This window comes from Syngnathus scovelli, chromosome 2, assembly GCF_024217435.2.
Source record: "Syngnathus scovelli strain Florida chromosome 2, RoL_Ssco_1.2, whole genome shotgun sequence".
NCBI classification, from domain to species: Eukaryota; Metazoa; Chordata; class Actinopteri; order Syngnathiformes; family Syngnathidae; genus Syngnathus; species Syngnathus scovelli.
The window spans coordinates 16,195,007-16,215,818 of record NC_090848.1 but is presented as its reverse complement, the minus strand read 5'-3'; the positions used below and the strand labels follow the sequence as shown (position 1 = coordinate 16,215,818).

The 20,812-nt window shown below is 41.9% G+C and overlaps 1 protein-coding gene across 8 annotated transcripts in view; it reads right to left on the bottom strand.

Moving 5' to 3' along the window:
* The window catches only part of agrn (agrin), a 180,706-nt gene that overhangs the window by 33,814 nt on the left and 126,080 nt on the right, over window positions 1-20,812 (bottom strand). For 7 of the 8 annotated variants that reach the window (XM_068650015.1, XM_068650011.1, XM_049754517.2 and 4 more), the window contains 9 exons: window positions 20,600-20,742; window positions 20,276-20,381; window positions 17,387-17,497; window positions 16,196-16,360; window positions 15,026-15,169; window positions 13,661-13,785; window positions 13,432-13,537; window positions 7,264-7,677; window positions 3,759-3,884 (listed from right to left, as the gene is read on the bottom strand). In XM_068650015.1, the coding sequence (XP_068506116.1) occupies window positions 3,759-3,884; window positions 7,264-7,677; window positions 13,432-13,537; window positions 13,661-13,785; window positions 15,026-15,169; window positions 16,196-16,360; window positions 17,387-17,497; window positions 20,276-20,381; window positions 20,600-20,742 (1,440 nt within the window). The remainder of the gene's footprint in view (window positions 1-3,758; window positions 3,885-7,263; window positions 7,678-13,431; window positions 13,538-13,660; window positions 13,786-15,025; window positions 15,170-16,195; window positions 16,361-17,386; window positions 17,498-20,275; window positions 20,382-20,599; window positions 20,743-20,812) is intronic. The other variant, XM_068650014.1, reaches the window with a different exon arrangement.

Sequence of the window (20,812 nt, the reverse complement as noted above, 5' to 3'; positions counted from 1 at the left end):
GATCATACTGTTGCAAGGCTATTTCATTTTATGCTGTTTCTTTCTATAGTTTCAATTTTAGTGTTTACATTTATACAAATTTTAATAGTTTTGGGAAAACAGGGATCACGTAGCTAAAAAAAAAAAAAAAGAACATGATAAAAAATAACTGAGATACATTTTGGATTTCGCACCCAAAAATTAGTTAAAAACAGCTGTCAGTGTTCCCTATTGTTGTCAATGATCATGTGTCTAAAAAAAGTATCATCCTCAGTAAGGATATGATTCTCGGAATACAACGTTGGAGGGTTCGTCGCACAACATCAATCAGCCCTCCGCACAGTTTTATTCCTCAGTCGAGGGCTTCAAAGTGAGCGCGGATGTGTGAGATTCTGAGCTTCCATGCTGCTCGTAATCAACACAACAAATTGCCCAAATCAATCATGGTTGCCCCTGTCTGAGCTTTAGTTAGGGGAAAATGGGAGGAGCACTTGTATGATTATCGTGAAAGATAGTCTTAATTGTCTCTTAAGAGCAGCGGGACTGTGACTGATGCAATAAAAAAGGACGGGAGACACTGCACCCTTCCTTCTGCAGTACTTTTACAGGTGGTGACTCATTGACTCACATCTTACGGAGTCCATAAAACAGAAGCAAAAGTTTGGCTGGTAAAATGAGCAGGGAGGAAAAAGCACAGCGCTTGAGAGAGTTTAAATGTGCGAAGAACACAAACATTACAGAGGGTGATGTAGCGGGCTGTTACTATGACGAACAGTGGAGGTAAAAGAGGAGGGACGGAGTCGTTTGAACATCAGTGTCTACTGAACTGTGAAACGTAATGGATGTCCAATGTCCAGCAGCGTATGGAAGAGTTTAAGGGAAGCTAGAACTTAGCGCATCATTAATGCTCACGCAAGCTATTGCTGGCCGTTCTCTCGGATGTCATATTTGGTGTTACTGTCTTGTTCAAAAGTGGTGAGATCAATGATGGTTCCCAAGAGGGAAACCAATAAAAGTATTCCCACGTCAGACTGGCTTTTCGTTAATTAGATACAGCGATAGTCTTCTTCACAATTTGATGTAATAATAGAGTGGTGCAATTAGGAAAGTGGAGACAAGATAGGCTGGATTCAAACAGCAGTTCTTAGCACCCCTCGATTTAACATCTAGTGTCTCATTTATTCACACTACAATGATTCATTAACTAATTTATTTACTAGCGGCAGACATTAGAGACCATCCAGAATCACGAATCACTTTCATCAGTGAGCTACAAACAGTTTGGTAATTTCGAACAGCAATGTAACATTTCAAAGCGAGTTTACCTTCTGCCATTTTATTTTTACCTTTTGAATTTGAGCTGGCTCACTGGGCTTCTCAATCACAAGATAATCAACCGCAACATTCAAACACAAACATTAGGAGTAGTATAGGAATGAAAATGACATAAACCTTGGTTGTCGCATTAATATATTCATTAAGAACTGCATTTCAGTGTAAATCAAGTCATAGTTCAGTTTTTTTTTTTTTTTTGTCCAGTCATAGTGTTTGTCAAAGCTTTTTGGGCTTCTGAAAGCCTCCATCCATTACTTTTTCTGTTTAGAATCATGATAGAAACTGAACTGAAACCTTCCCCTAAGAGGACGATAAACTAAACTGGTCATCAGTTAATCATAGGTAAATTGGGAACAGGCACTAGAGTGGGATTGATCTTGCGTCAGTTGATGTAAGATCCGGTCTATTGATCTACCCACAGCGTTCCTCTTCATTTAGTGGCAGATTGAGCACTGCAGTGATGTCACTCAATTTGCATAGCTGACAGGGCTGTCAACATTCTCCCTACATTCCCCTTGGGTAACCAGCTCATGGTTTACTGTGCGGCGACAAACAAAACTGAACTGTAATTTTGGCTGGAAATGTGATCTAGAAAATGAACAGCCACACATTCTTATGCTGAGCTAAACAATCATGTTGTCATAGGACATTGAAGCACTGGGAGGAATATATTTCAACAGAGAGTGCCAACACCAAAGCAGGCAAATATAATCTTGAAAGCATGGTGTGGGACGTGGGGCAGAGAATTCTCCTGGTTTGACTGACTTCGTACTTTGGGGTACCACAAAGCGGAGACTTTACTCCCAGTTACAGTCTATTAACAGTGGTGGAACACATAAAAAACACATCTCAACTCAAGGGATAGAGGAGGCACAAGCCATTTATCTCTTTGAAGCAAGTCTATCAGCGAGCACTGATTGGACTGAAAGCCCTTCAGTAGCCGATCTACTCGCTTTCCCTGACCGGGTCCGCAGAGAAATAGTGTTACAAAGCGGGATTGACACTGACCCGGTTCATCTGGAGAGAAAAGTGAGATGTCGCACGCCAGGGAGATATTGAAGAGTGTAACTGACTAATAAGAAGTGGTGAAAAGTGTGACCGAGATTAAAACTGGAGAAGAAAATGTGAAGGAAGATCAAGATTTACCACAAATAGATACAACGACAGTTACTTCAAACCACAGCAGTCTTAAAATAAATCCACTTGGGGATCAGTGATCAGTGTTAGAGTCCATAAATATGTTGTCAGACTGAGGCCATGTGACTTTTTCTCTCAAATGCGGGCAATACACGCATCAAGAGTAGACTTAGTCAATAATTACAAATAATTATTCAGCTGTTTAAAATATTAACAATCATGAATACAATGTAGTATGTATACCAGGCCAGTAGTTGCCAATGTCACTTTGTCAGAAACATTTTGTACCTGTGCACCACATTTCCTTGTCCTCCAGGGTCTTGTACAAATATTGAATTTTGAATAAAGTGTACAACTGGATTTAGGATCCGACATATGGAAGTCACGTGACTCAAATGGTCCCAGCAACAAACTATTAAAAAGAAACTTGCAGAAGAAGTGTAATTGAATGATTCTTTTCAGATATAAGGAACGCAATTTTCAAAAGTCTACACTGTGAAACCATCTTTGGTTATGGCGAGACAAAAGGCCATTGCAACACAAAAGAAAGGCCAAACAACATTGCTTGGAATTTTCAGTTAAAAATGAATCTCTATTCAATCTCTCAGAATTCACACGAACATGTAACATAAGTCTTTATAAAACTGATTTCAAATCTCGACAAGCGAGAGCGACGACATTTTCTTTGGATTTTTTTCCTTGTAAGGAAATGAGACATTCTGGCTTTTGTAGGTCCTACAATCCATTCTCTGAACAGATCAGTTTTATGAAAGGATCATGCATGCTGTCATGACAAACTTTGGTCATATTTTCCCACGTGAGATTTGTTTACTTCCTATCCATCTGCCTACTTTGGAGGGAGGTGATTCATGAAAGCAGAGAAAATACCAGCTGTTCATTTGTTTGTTTACTGCAGATGGCAGAATATTAGTAACCTCAAAATAAACACTGGAAATGAACATAACATTTCTTGAATACATTAATTACATAAATGAGAGGAAAAAAAAAAACTTGTGGGCAGATAGGCAGTAGATAAATGATGTCTGCAGTCAATCAAAATCCCATAGATGTAAACAATGTTTCTGTGTGTTAATGCAGTGTAACTGTGAAATTTTAGACAAATTATTTTTTGCAGAACAAGTCAAACTTTCTGAAATTGAAAGTTGATTATAATTGTGTTATCTTACTTAATGTTTTAAAGGACAGGGCAAACAAGAAGGCTTGGAATGTCAACTCTGAGAACTTGAGTGTCTAAGAAAAAAAACAAAACAAAAAACTGGTGTCTTCCAAAATTTAATTTAACTTACGTGGACAGTTGGCTCCATCTGGGCTGCTGGCCGGAGTCTCATTGTCAGGGCAGCATCCAAATTCTGTGTTGTCACATGGCAACCTGTGGTCAGCGATGGGTATAGCAGTGTTTTCCTGTGTGGGTCCTGGATGGCGGGGTGCAAATATTAGAAACACCGTTGTAAACTACATCCAAGACAATACAGATCTTATTAAATGAATACCAACTGTGACATTTGATAATGAGTCGGATCAACTATTTGTTGTCTAATTGGAATAGGAAAAAGCCCAGGCAGACTGTAAATTAGAGGACTGTTATATGCAGCATACCTAATGTCAGTGGTGTTTCCACACAAAGAGATCTGAGTGATGGCATCAGTGCTGTCCCTCCTCTCATGAGGAGAAACAATATGCATGTAGTATGCTTCCTGTATAAGCGGCTGTCTTAGAACATAAAAAAATCACAAAGTGTGTGGTCTCGCTCCCTGACCAACTGTGTAATACACCGCGCAAGCAGTGAACCTCCATCTTCTCTAATGATGGTGTCGGTGGCAGGGGTGTCTCGGCCGAAGCGGCGCGGTTTATGGCCGCACGGCGATCAGAAATAATCATGGAGGCAAACAGCTAACGGCTAAACAAGTCGTAAAGACGTCAAGAGACGGGGGGGGACATTCTGCTCAAGGACTCGCGGTCAAAGGAAGGATGGAGGAGAAAGATGAGGGGCTTATAGGGCATCTGTTGGAGTGTGCTCTGGAGATTTATGAATGCTGGGCTGAATAGGAGAGGAGGCGTAGGGAGGGGAGAGGGCAATGTGAAGTGGCAAGGAGACTAGACCGCAACTCCATGGGGAGCCATATCAATAACTGTCACATAAACATGCCCTAACACATACACACAGACATTGTGGATTTCAATAAAGTGTCACTAGACATGAATGAAGTATGCACACACCCCGCCACCTGCTTGACTGATAGACTGTGCTGTCCTGTCGGTTGGCTATAACAACACTGACGACTCATTTAGTCGTGTAGCTATCAAGGAGTTTTGCATTATAAAAAGTTGGCTTCCAGGCTATTTTGATTCCCATTCTTATGAAAGCTCAGGGAGAACATGCAAACAGCACACACTGCTGTGCTGCTGTCCAAGTTTAACAGGCTATTTGATATTGTACATTCCCAACAGTGCCACACCGTATTGTCAAAATCTGCACTTCAAAAAACCTAAGGACTAAAAATGTAAAGGAAATAAAAACACACCACACTCAGGCATGGTTGGCTACATTTTCATTCACACAGAGGCACAAGACAGCAGGTCTCCTCGGTAGACAGCCTACATGCTTCTTGCGTCACAGAGCATTGGTCAGCATCTGACAGGAAAATAAATCTAAGACGCTGGCAGAGCGAGGAGGAGGAAGAAGAAGACCACATCGGGGGTCAACCTGTTCCAAGCATCCTATACGTTGGGTGCGAGCTGACAACTGTGGTGGCAGGACGGAGGGAAAAGCAGACAGAATCTGATGGGAAGGCGCCAGTCATCCCCAGGCAGCGGGGCATGTCGGGACAGATTTGGGACGACTCGTCGTGTGACCGCGACTGATTGAAGGCTGCCTGCACGCGCACGCTCACGCCTCAAACCGCCCAGTCATATCATCCTCTCAATTCAGGTTCCAAAGAGACCCAGATACGGGCCAACGGTTTCATCTGGGCAGCTCAACGTATATTCTTTTGCAAGCTATTTGAGGGCTGGAAGAATGACAGCATGGCTGGTGGGCAGTGACAATGAAGCATGCAGATTGCTTTTTTACTCAAATTGAGATGTGCGATACAGCCACAGGCCACAGCATTGGGTACACCTACGTAGATAATATTCCCAAAGTCCCGTCCTCTAACTGTGGTTTGGATCAGCAGTCAGACAGGAATTCGTTTAGCGATGACTTTGTGACAAAACTTTCATGATAGGGTTGACAAATTATCTTGATCATATGTTGGAATGTAGACTAGAATTATTAACTTTGTTAAAACCTTTCATCTTTGCTTGACTCTGGAAAGTTTCTACATTCAGTCGTTGAAACTTTCCAAACGATGTGGAAACATTCTTGCTTAGTTAGTTGTCTAAAATGCTCCACTAGTTTCTGTTTCCACAACCAAGAGCTAAGACTCTCTGCATTGATTAACCAGTTGCTGAGGTGACCACCAAACTTGTCCACTCTCACCCCACCCTGTTTTCTCTCAATAAATATGCCCTTGCAAGAGGTCTAAGTCAGACTGCTCTTCAAGCACTTCTGCACCACACAGAGCGCTGATGGCATCTCCGCTTGCAAGCGTAAAATAGCCAAACTGTCTCACGTGTGTGGTTCTTGCAAAGAAGTTAGAGTGAGCAACACTAACATTTAAAACTGTGGACTCCCCATAATTCGTAGAGAAAACGGAACTTTTCTTATCAATGATACCCATTGAAAGGCATTGGGGGAAAAAATAGGCCATCTGCCGGTTCTGAACCACTGAACAATGATTTGCAAATCATTTTCAACCTATATTGATTTACAAACAGCACACAACAAAGGCAATATATTCAATGCCTATTATTTAAAAGCAAATACTTGCTCATTTTAAATTTCATGCCTGTAACATGTTGCGAAAAAACTGGGACAGGGACAAGGTGGATGTTTCCAGCACCACCCAAATTACTTAGATCAATGAAACAGTGGGACAAAAGGAGGGGAATTGTTGTTGTCCTGAATATCAGATTAGCTTCTATTGAATTTTAGCAATGCCTTTATGACTTCCACCAAACCCAAATCTTGTCAAAATCGTTTGTGCTGGCATGCTTTTGTAAAAAAAAAGAGGTTAACAGTAAAATAGAAAATATATCATGGATTATAAAATGTACGTATGGAATTTTGTAGTTTATCAACACAGCAAAACCCGAGACCGATTAAACCCTCTTTGAGGATGTATAACCAACCTCTTGCTATAATTTGCATTGTGAGTTTCTAATATTCTGACCTTCTCTTTTTGCTGTCGTGTTTATCGTGCAGATTGAAAGCTGCTGTACAATTATTTACACTACTCATTTTCAGCAGGTGAAATTTCAGGAGGAGCCTAAAATGCACTAAAACTTCTATAAGTCATTGTGACCTTTTCTAAACCTTTGAACTGATTTCCCACAGTTCAATGTTTCAGTACTTTCGGGGTGACTTGCTGTCCCCTAACAAATTAGTGCACAGATAATTTGCAACTCTTATTGTGAAATGAATACATCTCATACAATGCCCTTCAAAGCTGAACATTACCTTTGATTTTTTTAAAATCACTGGATCTTAAATTGTGTAGGTGTGGTCATTGGTCAGCGACAATCTTCATACAACATATACTTGACCTGATTGTATTTGATTGGTGTTTTTGATTTGATTGCATTTGGTGACATGAATATGTTATGGTATGACATCAAATATTTGCTCCAGAGTCACAAAATGCATAGCTGCAAAAGCATTATGGGTGTGATAATGAAAAAGCAAGGATTTACCAAAAGGCTCCTCCGCCCCGCTGGCCTCTGTCGGGACGCCGCTACCCGCTTCCTCTTCTTGCTCCTCCTCTTCCTCAGCTTGGTCATCTCCACTCGGCTGCCCACTGCCCGAACCCTCGAAAGAATTTGCAGCAGCGGAGGAGGCGGGGCTACCTCCAGAGGTGGTAGCGGTAGGGGCACGGGTTGACCACGGCGACTGAGGTTGGATGTGGATGGAGTGGTGGTGGTGGTTTATTTGCGCACGGTGGTGGGTGAGGGTGGGTGAGGGCGTGGTGGCAGGGTGCCGCACCGCAGTCTCGACCGTTCTCGGAGGCGGGATGGCCCACACCTTATGATCTAAGGGGGCTGGTGTTGTGATGGTGTTGGCGGCGAGAGGGGTTGGAGTGGGTTGCTCAGCACGCTCGAAGATGGTTTCTGGCGGAGGGAAGGGCAGGAAGCAAGGAATGGATGAATGATTGAGCCAGGATGGAAATGTTTGTGACAATTACCCTCATAGCAAAGCATTTTTTCCTTAATGATGAATAAAAATGTAAACCTCCCTTCACAGTGATTGTTAGCATCGTCAAAATGAACACACACGGTAAAAAACGTTGGGAAAACCTTGCATTGGATGATAATACAGTCGGTGGGACTTTGACCAAGGAATTATACCAACTACGCCACTAAAGTCACTTTTTTGGCGGCTTCATGCTTGTGTGGGACCATTAAAACATTGTAAACATAGGCATAAAAGATTGTTTTGATGCTTCACTGCAAACAGCATATACTTTTAGGGCGCGATAATTTTGCCTTCAGAGGCATTTAAGACTTGATGGTTGTTGTCCTACACTAAAAAAAATGGCGTGTTGAATTTATTCAATTTTATTTTCATCGATCCCGATACATTTCATAAGAGGCTGCTAGTTTACTAAATGTGTTTTTATTAGAATCCAGGTGCCACTATTTCATGCCACCACTTGATAAATTTAAATTGAGTGAATTCAACAGATTTACTTTCAGTTTATAAAAAAAACAATCTATTTTCCAAATGTAATTCTAAATTTGAAGATTATTTTGCTCTTGTAAGCCATTAAAATACAATTGCTTTTAAAAAATGTATGATCAAAATCTGCATCAAAAACATTGACATGTTGTTGGCAACCTCTGGCCAAGTCCAAGTAAAAAATAGTTTTTCATAAAAACAGAATGTTTAATGCTACGCACTACAAGACCTAAATAAAAACAAACACGTCTCACGCTTCACAGATGACAGTTTACAAAATCATGTGACAGAATGAAGGTAATGTCTAGCGACGACATTACCCGCAGTAAAATGGTTATTATTTTCCAAATATACGTTTTCTATTGAGAAGTGAAAAAGTCCTTTTTAATTCAAGTTGACAACTGACTGCACAATCCACAGGCAATAAATGATGACATTTTTTTGGCTATAATACAGATGCAGATAGTAATTTAAGTTTTCCATTCCATGAATACAAGGACTTAGATAGACTGACATTCATTTGAGAGTAAACTTTTTTTCAGCGTTCCAAATTTTTGCCGCATGTGCTGTGCTGCATTTCATTTCATGAATGCAACACACGGGTTTGTTTTTAGATGAGACAATGTTATGTCCTGTATTGTATTCTCTCCGTGGTAGACGTCCAATAATGTAATGAGGAATACGAATGGTGCCAACGGATAATAAACAGAGCTATATGCACTCATCCGCACATTGTTCACACAGTGTTGCAATCAATGCATGATTATAGTGTCTCTTTTCTGCCTATTTGCGCACTTACGCTTCATGTTTGTGTAGAGCACGTATGCCGTGCCAGTGCCTTTGAATTTGCTATCCATATTCACGTGCTGCCTTGCAGGAGTAAAGCTTTAATCACCAACAGCCAGTGCCGCCGGTGATGAATGATTGATAGAAATAGGCCATGAAAAAAACAACAAGCTGCTTTAACTTGGGGCTTCAAAGGCGCTGCGCCGCTCGATGGCGCCAACGCCGTCAACGCCACCACAAACAGATGCACCGCAAACAAGCGCTCGCTCGGCAAAGAATCACTCAGAATACGGAGGAGAAAGGAGGATTGCTGCAAAGAGACCATCATTACCCATGGAAAAAAGGACACAACTGTGTGATGAAAGAACGATAAATAGGACAAAAATTTCCCCCCTGAAGAAAAATGAGTACCGGTAAATAAGGAGATGCCACTTAAGCCATTATACTGAGACGAGCAGGCTTTCTTTGCTTCCTCGCTGCCCGTGGGAATAAATGCATGTGGGTGACATAAACACAATCCTCATTAGGATTTGCCCAACATTATGTGTACACGCCTAATCACGCTGCTATAATCACCTCCTTGACTGACAGTTCTTCACTGAGGTGTGAAACGTGATACCACCTGGGACGGCGGAGGACCAGGGAGAGGTGTCAGCTTAGAGCTCAGAATGATTTTTTTTTATAGGGACGGATTTGGAGTGGGTCGCAAAGGAAGTGGAGATGGTATCGTCGACAATGCGGCGGCATGCATTGCTGTTCCCCTTGGCTACACCTGTCACTCTGTATGCAGGCTTAGTGTCAGGTGGCGGGATGGCTGTGCAGATAATGACAGAGGCTAAGGTAATGGGAGGGGGGCTACACTGCAGTTACAAAAGTCGTGGAACTCCTGCAAGAATTGGAAATGGGACCATATATATTTTCACCTGCAGAAACTTCCGCTCTCTTGGGGAAACTTTCGAGAAGATTCTGGAGTGTGCGCGGGAATTTTTGGCCATTCATCCAGAAATTCAGAGAACTTTCATATTGGACCCATGGGAGGCTCTACTGGCTGTACTCCGATATCTGCACAGCCCAAAGGTGTATCAGTTGATTTGTACGCACCTAAGTAGTCTAAGCATGTCTTGATAGAGACTTGTAAGGGCAGAAATGATCTTCTAAAAAAAGCTTTCTATCAAATTAAAAGCATATAATTGTTTGAAATGTATTGGTAAGATTAGGACTGATCAGAGTGATTAATTTATATTCATAATCCTGGTCTAGTGCGAGGTAGAAGACTAAGGGGCGTGGCTGAGGTGGCCCACAAAACGTCTCGAGCACGAGATGTTACAAGCACAAATTAGATATTAAATGTTCATTAAATTGTCTAATAATTCATAGTCAATTATTTTTTTACTTCACATCTGGGTCAAAAAATGCCCAGAATGAACACATGAACCACATAGGCCGACTTTGCGCGTAGCTACACCAAAGATGCTGTCACATTGACCGACAGGCAACCAACCGCCCGTGAGGAAAAGACGTTAATAATTGTGCTGTCACTCACACACTTAAACCACCTTCTAACAGCAAAAACAAGCTACTGACATTAACGGTGGGTCACTTTTCTGTGTTACGTACAGTGTTTTTGTCTTTACTGTGGCAGTCGTATTACACTTGATGACCAAACACTTTTCTGTCATAAGGATGACATCTACCAAAGGGTCGGTGAAGTCAAATATTTGGACACGTCTGAATTGAATCGTTTCCCCATATATGTTTATTTACAGGGGTGCAAATAAGCAGGTGTGCCCACAAATTGAATAATGTGTTCTGGTCACGGCACTTTTGCGCACTAGAATTATGCAGCTTAGTCAGACAGCTAGACTGCGGTTAGGCCATGTAGTCTCAAGTCATCCGCCACAACTATTGCCTCCGATGGCTATCTTCAAAATCAAGGCATAGATTTCCATGTACAGTCCTACTTGTATTGCTTTTATTATGAAGTTGATCCTTGCAGCCCGTTGCTTAAGATATGAACAAGCGTCGTTGTGGCGACTAGGCTAGCTCCGGGACCATATAGAACATATGTAAATGCAGAAGGACATGCAGCCTAGCTTTTTTTCCATTTTATGTTTCCTTTATCAGATTTAACATTGCAGTTGCATTCATTTTCCTATTTCTTCTCTTGGCTTGCCAGTGAACAGTTATGTCACCAGAGAGAGAGAAGAAAATAAATTATCGTCACGATGGTTTGTCTCAAACCATGTACTTATTGTTGAAACATGATTATTAGGATTGTTTGAAGTGTCAGCCATGTTCAGTTGTAAGGAGAATGAAGGGAATAGACAGTGGCCAGAAGAAGAAGGGCGACAGAGTGACAAAGTAAACACGTTAACAAAGGCAGCAGTGGGAGAGAGGATGGCAGAGCAAACAATGGAGGACGGATGAGGGATTGAATAATGAGAAGTAAAACCTCTGAACACAAGCTGGTGAAGACAGCAGAAGCCTGACTAACACACAGGCTGACAATGCCATATGCTTGCATTATTTGCCAGTTTGCTGCAAACCTGCAGGTGATAACACCATATGGGAGGAGGCCATGTCATTGCCAAGTCACTGGCCACGTCCCACCAGGGGAAACATTGAATGTTTTTTCAGGTTTCTCAAAGCTATTGCTTTATACTTTGAATTAAAATGCTGTTTGCCTACCCGGAGAACTTTCAAATTAGCCTTCATTTATATTGCACCACAGTCAAAATGTTGACATGGAATTCAAGAACTTAATCATGACGGATTTATAAGGACAACAGTTTGACCCCGAAACATTTGTAGTATTTCCTAAGGGAGAGGTTTTGTGAACTGATTGTGTTGGACTTTGGACCCTCCAATGCAGCTCAAATCCATAAGCCCTTGGTTTGTTGCATTGGTGACAAATGCAACGCCGTAAGCAAGAACGTTCACAAATCCGCCACGTCTGCAAACTCTGCATGTACACAGCAGGGGGGGGGGGGGGGGGGGGGGGATTTATGGGCTGGGCTGAAACGCAGCAAGAGGAAGGAGGCAGAGCTAATGCTAATTCGCACCCAGCCACACGTGAAATGAGCTCCAGATCGAACCCCTGAAGCCTACAGTAGTGGCGGAGATGCTTCCCGCCACGCAACCGCATCCGAGGGGGGAAGAATTAAAAGATCCTCCGCCAGGGTGCCTGTCTGTTCCTTCCCCGAGGGCTTGATAGAATGAGTCGGAAAGAAAAAAAAGAATCTGCTTGGAGGCGTCTTCTGGCCTTCCTTCCATGCACGGCAACACTTGGCGAGGGATTACACACGAGTCACATCGCAACTGCCAGGCAACAGAAGCATGAAAAAAAAAATTGAATGAATTTTGGCAGCCTCTTTTTACTGGTAACACATCTCAGAGCGTGACTGGCCTGGTGACCTGTTCCTGGCACATCTTTGCTTTGATCGAAAATTTGCCCCTGAAATTTAAAGATCAACTGCATGGCTCTTGAGAATGAGGACAAAAGAGTCTGGCAAGGAGTGACAAATGGTGGATGGATGAGTTATCCTGGTGACAGGTGTACAAAGGACTCGGTCACCTGGCCTGAAAGATGTGGTGAAGGCACCATTTTGCAGCCAAGCATGCAAGACATCTGGCGGTGGCTCATATCCAGAGCCATACAGCTGGCCCTCCACATTCCCATACACTCCCAATGTGGCAAAAGATGGCTGTCACTGTCACAACATTAGCAGACATGAAAGTCACGACCTTGGCTCTCATCCTGATTACTTAAAACACTGATCCAATCAGTGTCAATTGGCATCTGGACCAAAATGACCAGGAGCTACGCTTTTCTCAAAACACACATGCACATGAAATTTGAATTGACCCACTCTAAAGATGGGCTCACAATCACGGGAGCGGGTGAGTGAAATAGACAGCCAGTCACTGCTTTTTTTTCATTTTTAGATTTTCATTACCATAAACCTTTGGCAATTTTTTCTTTAGTGACGCACGTCAGCTTGCTTTCACTTAGCTTATATTCAAAAGATTGGAAATGTCTATGACAAGGATCTTCAATTTCTATACTGCTTTGCTTGCTCAGGGTCACCAACTATCCAAGCTGACTTAGGGTGAAAGGTGAACTACACAAGTCATTCAACTGCAGGGCATTGCGAAGCAACTGACTTCACCCACTGATGCACCAAAGTCAGCTATGTGAAACATTGCACTACCAATAATATCTACCAGATCAAAAACTAATGCAATTATTCTAATTCTAAATTTGAAGGCCATGAAAGATTGGCAAGAGGTTGAGGGTGCATATAAGAGGTCCAGGGAGCTTGTCATGTGACTGTGGGCAGGGGAAACATTTGGCCATCTGTATGATGTGGGTGATGCATGGGGGCTTCAAGAGAGCTCACCTGTGCACTGTCCCAAGTGTTGCACTGTGACATCCTTGTCCTGCCTACAGGCAATGGTCCTCAGCTGGCACTGGTCTGCATACGTCACCCCATCAGAACCGCACACCTGCTCCACAGTGAGAGAGATGGGGAAGACTTTTTTATTCCCCCTGGTTGGACCACGTTAACAAGCCCTCTCATTTAAAGCTGTCCTCTTATTCACCCCAGACCAGCACTTTGAAAGACGCACCTTCGTTTTGTTCCGCTCGTCACAGTCTGGTGAGGGGCACTCACAATGGGCCTGACCATTCACCTCAGTACAAGATGCTCCAAAACTACAAACTAACTCATCACATGAATTCGGAGCCTCTGGACCTGAAAGGGAAATTCATTGATATCATGAGTGGATATTTTTTGGTTGTAGAAAGCATGCAGTTTTCGAAAACAATAAAATGAATGTAACCATATGTAATGTGTTTTTAAAATGAAATGCAACCAAATTTGGAGACCTTAAAATCTCCTGACATTGTGTTCACGATGTAAAGAGTAATTGCTTTTCCCTTATGTGTATACTTCAATATATCGGCATAATCAAAGCATAAACATAAAAGAGAAGAACTGATTATGGCACGTTATTTATAAACTTATATAACCCGAGTTGTTAATACATTAATATAGTCACAAAGGAATGTATTTACCTGTCAGATACATTAATGAATAATTCAGAGTTTACCCATAGTACACTATTTCATCCAAGCAGCCTCAGTGGATCAAAAAAAAAAAAACAACGTACCGCACTCTGGAATATTTGGGATCCACTTTTTTTATGTTTATGTTCAATAAAGCTTTTTATATTTAAGAAGTGTATGCAGCCTAGGTGTTAACCGCAGCACGAGCTGAAGGAGCCCCGCGTGTACCCACCAGGCCACAAGTGAAAAGGCCTTTGCATCATAGCTGCATCATAGCAGCTTAAAGTACCCCCCGTCCTTGGCTCTTGCTTTCATGCGCCTCCACCTCCCAGTGTCTTGTCTTTTCATCTGACATGGTGAGCAGGGAGGGGAGCCCCACCAGTGCGCCCTGTTGCTAACTTGATTAAGCTTTTGACTTCCAGTCAATAGTTGATAGAGCATCTTAATCATGGAGATGCGCGCCCCTCCCACAGCAGGAGCTAACCTTTCTATCAACCTACTTAAACCCAGCCTGTTTTCATTATTCATCTGAGGAATCAATAGTCCTTATGCAGAAAAACAAATAAAGCCTCTCTAAGTAGGAGTAATATTTTAGGGGAGAAACATTTGGAAACAAAGCTCCGTCAAGGCTTGTAAATTAACATTGAATATAATAATACATAATACATTGAATGAATCAATGAATCAATAAATGAATGGACGATTTTTTTATATGCTTTTGCTTTGTATGTGAGTGATACAGCGCAAGAACATTTTAATTTCTGAGAATAAGATACTAAATTTACATGGATAAAGTGGCAAAATAACAATAAGAGGAGTTCTACTGGAAACAAGTCAAAAATGTCCCAAAATAATGACATTAACAAACAAGAAGGAACAACAAGGGTGCATTTCCATTTGAATTTATTGTTTGGCTTCTGTCTTACCTTTGTCACAGCCATTCATGCCCATCTTGCTTCCATCTGGACACATATTACACTTCATGCCCTTCACCCCGGCCTTACAAGAGCACAGACCGGACATCTGCTCGCAGTCGTCACGCACGGACCCGCTGGCGTCGCAGTTGCACGCTGTCCATGGAAAGGAGAGAAGAAAAGACTGATAAAAGGGCAGGATCAATTAGCGGTGAGAAAATTTACTGCCCTGTAACTCAGCCATTCTGAGGGACCACAGAGAAAGACAAGTGTATAACAAAAAGCCAAAGACAATCACCCGAAGGGTGCAACAATGATCCTGTCGTGTTCCTGAAATCAACGGTGTGTGCTTTTCGTTGTCTTTGGGGATCGAGTATTGGCGTACATCCATCTGCCATGCTCGCTGAAGGCAAACCTTGTTAAGGGAGCCTGAGGAACATCTCAGCTTGTTGACTAGAAATGATCTGCGGCTAAGGGAGCATCCGAACTTTGACACCTCAGCCGCAGGAAATTGCTTGACGAGGGACAGCAGCAGACTACTTGAATACAAATGCTGCTTTATTTGATTCACTTTGGTAAGAAAAAGTGGAAGGAGCCTGATTGTGATTAATGGCAATGTGAAAATGAAACTAAAATACATTTATCATAAAGTTACCAAAAAGATGGACACTATTTTGCCATTGTCAAAAGAACTGAGGGATCAAATAATGAACACTTTTTAGATCGTATTTTGCCTCGCTGAAATTTGAATATTTTGAGGAAGCAATGCTGTCGCTGGCAAATGAGGGAGCTCATTCGCTGTGGCGTTCACTGCTCGCATCTAGAGCAAGGTCATGTTAAACGTATTTTAGTTACCATGCCAACCAGCGTGGAGTGAGGAGATTGGGATTAAGTCAGGTCAGCCTACCTCGCATGTCACAGGCGGAAACATTTGGTGTGACAGTGATGTCTATATTAGATAAATCGTCCCTATATTCATCAGTAAAATCAGCTACATAGTTTCAAAATAGGCATGTAACAAAAGACATACTTTTGGAATTTCTCATTTGATGGGTGGCCTTTAATGGGAGACTCGACAGACCAAATAATTCGTACAAATGATTAAAAAAAAAATTTTCTATAATGTGCGTTTTACTTGGCCATTCAAAATGGCAGATGCAAAACAATAACGTAAACGCTTACGTGTGCAGCCGCTCATGTTCTCCGTCACAATACCGCGGAAGTTCCAGAAGCCCGGCTCGCAGCGGTCACACTTCTGTCCCCCGACACCTGGCTTGCAAGAGCACTGACCAGTGACTGGGTCACATGTACCCTTGTAGGCGCCATAACCATTACATTGGCAGGTGCCTGAGGTCAACATAACAACAACAACAAGGGCAAAATTAATTTCTCAACAGTATTGTTTATTTCTGCTTCTCCCACAATGTAACTTTAAAAAGGAGAGTTTGTGGATTTAGCAAAGCTCAGTGTTCCACAAATAGATGGCGGAGCGAGTGAGCTAAATCTCAACTAAAGCCGTCTTTATCCCTATTTCAAATTGTGTTTTTTAGCTGCACTCGACACTCAAGTCAAAAAACTCAGTGTCCTATTTTGCTAATTTAATGGGAAAAGTGACATCAAGAGTTTTTGCTTTTCAAAGACAAGCAGATTGCAACTCCAGCGTGCCAACAACAGTATGTTTAGCTTCAGCTCTCTTTTGAATTTTACCACATTTGCCATGATGTCTCTATGTGTTCACATGCAGACTAGAAGTACTTTCACTGAATGCAGAAGTGCTCCAAGAATAGTTGTTTTATTGTACTGGCTGTTCATAACTTCTTGACATTGGTCCAAATAAGAGCTGATGTTGGTGGCATAAATGTAACGTATCCTCACCATTTACTTCCCACATTTCTACGCGTTATGTTTTTAAATACAGAGTTGCACTCTTATGGTCTCGATAGGAAGGTGTTAACACAACCAAATTAGAAGTAGCTATCTTTCTTGTTTGTAAGCAACAAGGACATGGATTGAAGAACACAAGTACAGATAATCCTGCATTTTAAGAATTTTTTTTGTTTGAGGATTTTTGTGTGACTTGAACCTTCCTGTGACTCAAACTCAGTTGACTGCAGACCTTTCTAAGTCCAGAAGTAACAAAAGGTTAACAAATGTTAGCTAAAGTGCCAAACATTCTGGATGAACAGCACATGAATGGGAGCTTCCATAGCTAATGGAATCAACCCCCTAGAGCAAGGAATAGGTCAAGAGTCTTTAGTTTAATTCTGCTGACTCGCATGGAGACATCATTTGATCTGATGACATGATATTAGTTTTACGATGTGAACACAACAAAAGCCAAAGGGTCATAAAATGGCATAGAGGAGGACTCACTCGGACAGCCAGCCAGCCCGACTCCCAAGGCGGCTGTGGAGTTGTCGGCACAGCAGCCGTACACAGACAGAGAGCAGTGCTTGGACTCGGTGGGCTCCGGCAGCGATGTGGCTGAAATCACAGATGAGGTAGGGAACAAAAGGGAAAAAGAGGATGAGGGATGTCACTGCGAGCTGAAGAAGAAAATGTATTTGCGCCATCACTTGTGGGGAAGCAACGGCACCGTGACACAATCACTATAGTAACTTCTTTGAGATCGGCTCAAGTGGCAGATATAAAGTGTGTGTGTGTGTGTCTGTGGTGGGGGGGTGCTACTCGTAGGTTTTTAAATAAAAAAAAAAATATTTGCGATTTCCTCAACAATGGCTTCGAATCAAGGGGAAAATGATGCTATTACCGTCAGTGAAAACAAACAACGGTGCAGCTGACATTTTCTGCCTACATGGAGGCATGTTCTCTTCATTTGTTTCCGTCAGATGTAACAGGATTGGAAATACTGCCCTTCAGCCATCCCCACATCCTCCAAAAGACAGACGTGCTGCATAATATGCCAGTTTGCCAGACAGCCACCTTCTATGCTCAGTTAGTGAAGCACTTCTTTGTCTCACTATGTGGTAGCCTTCTACTGACCAACCAGCAGACGATATTAAAGCGTAAGCGTGAGAGGAAAATGGAAAGTGCCCCCACCAGAATCTTTCATTTTTCTACTGTTTTCTATTCAATACAGAGTGGCGATTCAATTGTAAAACGTTCTTCTTCTCAATATACAGGTAATGTAATTTCCCGTCATGTGTCTCCTGATCCTGCACAGTGCTGTCAGCACCTCGTTTGACATTTAAGCCTTGTGGGAATGAATGGCAATTTTAGCCTGAGGGGGAGTTCTGCCTCAGTGCTTAGAAGACTGCTCCTTGCTGGATTATTTTCATCATATCAATACAAAATTTAGGAATATTTTTTTGATGTCTGTATGAGATATAGTTGTTCAACTCTGCCTAGCAACAGGTGCCTGTACAGACACGACCGGCAAAAAGAATCAAAGTAATGATGTTGATGGATGCATTCTATCTTATGCTGGAAGGTAGAAGGTAAACATTTTATTACAACAATCTGATAATAAATCTTTTTTTTCCTTCAGTTTGTATGACTGATAGTAGAGCATTTCTATTAGAAGATGAATTGCCATTTGAGAAGCACATCAGAGAGTAGAGGAGAGTTTTCCTTGTATGCAGTTTACTTAAGTCTTCGGCACCCAACCCATTTGTTCTCAGCCAAAGGGAAAAATATCAATCAAAATATTCATGGCAAGTTTTTTGGAGCAAAAATGAAATGGCTTAGACAGAAAACAGAGATCGCTTTTTCTTTGCTGCTCATTTGCCGTCAGCGGGGATGAAGATACAGGGGTCATAAATCACACTGGTTACTGGTGTGAATATGAGCCTCGGTCTAATGGTGATGACTGGGCTGGCTCCTTTTCTAGTGCTCTCCAGCTCCAGGGACGGGCAGTGGTCACGGTTCATTTCACTTGCCACTTTACGCAGCTCATTTCAGCTATCGCTACTGAGCCTATTAGGTCGAGTAGAACTTTTAAGTTCATATGTTCTTACTGCCCTTCAAGGCATTTCATTCTTCACTTGCCATTGTCTGGGCCAATTGAGTTTGCCCCGTGACGCGCTGTGTTACTGTAGCCTTGTCTTGGCCTGCCTGGTGCATTGCTTTCGCTAGCTTGTCATTATCACTGGGACATAAGCCCTTGAGTAGAAACAGTTGAAATGGAACACAACTGATCTGGGGAGCATTTTTTTTTAACTGTAATTCAAGTTTAAAAATAAGCTAACCTGTGGTAATACTGAAGTGTGTTTTGCTTTACATTTTTATTTTATATGTAAAAAGGGACCATTTATAAAACATAAAGTAATACAAATAAAATATTTGAGTTGAAATAAGAGGCAAATGCAGCTCATTCTGTGCATAAAATGGTTCTTTGGAACACACCTAAAAACCAGCTCGGCTTTCAATGCTCTGCCAAGCATGTTTTGATGCTTCTTTAGGAGTTGAGGTCAAACGAAGTTTCTCTCAACCTCGCTAATGCGAAGGCCAGTGAAATTCCTCCACATCTGAGCTTCATACCATTGGCCAATGGGAAAGTTGAGCCGGCCGCTCAAGTGCCCGTAGAGGGTTCTTTGGAAAAGAGATTGATTATCCATGGATAGAAGAGAAGCGTGACAGTCGGAGCCCAAAGAAGCCAACTTAGGAACCAGAACAATCTCCTGAGATGGGTGTGAAAACACCGGCAATTTTCCCTCTCTCCCCATCTTACTCTCTTTTATTCCCATGGGGAATCAAACAGGCTGAAATGATCACAAGAAATCCCTTAAGTGGCTTTTTCTCTGCTTCCAGTCACACGCTAAACGGTGCACTCAATTTAACTTTGGGAGAAAGACGACGGCGGCGTATGCGGTTTAGCAGCCAATCTGACTCGTCAAACACATGAATTCAGTTGTACACTACGAGAGGATGTCTCAAATACCAAACCATTGATCTCAAAAACTAAAAAGACACTTTTAAATTCAGCAGCAAAAATACATTTAGAAACACATAATGCCATCTTTTGTTGTTTAGCAGGGTGATTAATGGGCATTAAAGTTTGGATTATTTATCCGTTGTACCAATTTATGTTGCATTTTCAGTATTTGAGTAATATGTATGCAATTCCTGTGAATTATTGTAAATTTGGTTGCATATACTTGGCAAAGCCCCAGTTAGACGACATCCCAAATACAACATACACATGACCTAATTCTGCCCCATCAATGGATGACATGAGAGAGCAAGAGATGTGGGATGTCAATGGCTATGAATGTTGGATATGCACTGAGAGGATGAACAAACCTGTACACAATCCCAGGTGCTGAACTGTCAACTGCTCTTGTTTCTCACATCTGGCCTTCTTCAGCTCACACTCATTGCTGTAAGTTTTCCCATCTGAGCCACAAACCTGCACGTGGAACACAGACACAAACATGGTTTATAATGAATCACATTTTTTTTTTTTTTAATATATCTGTGTTCATTGTGGTAGGATGTTACAAAAACTAAATCAAATGACATTAATTACTTTTTATTTAGTAAATATATACTATAATTTGAGTTTATATTACCAAGCAAATGAGTAATATATTAACATAAAGCTAAACAAATAGAAACAATCATTACCTCGATGTGAGGCACAGTGTGGCATATGAAATCACACACACATCTGTCTTCTTCGGCATCTTCGTCGTACGAGCCTCCAAACATGCGACAGCGGTCCTGTTCGCAGCTCTCCGCACCAGAGCCGGACCCTCCTGAGCCACAATCTGCAAAACGATTTAGACATAGAGCTAATTTGCAAGGGAACACACAGTTGAGTTACCAAAAAGGTTTTTA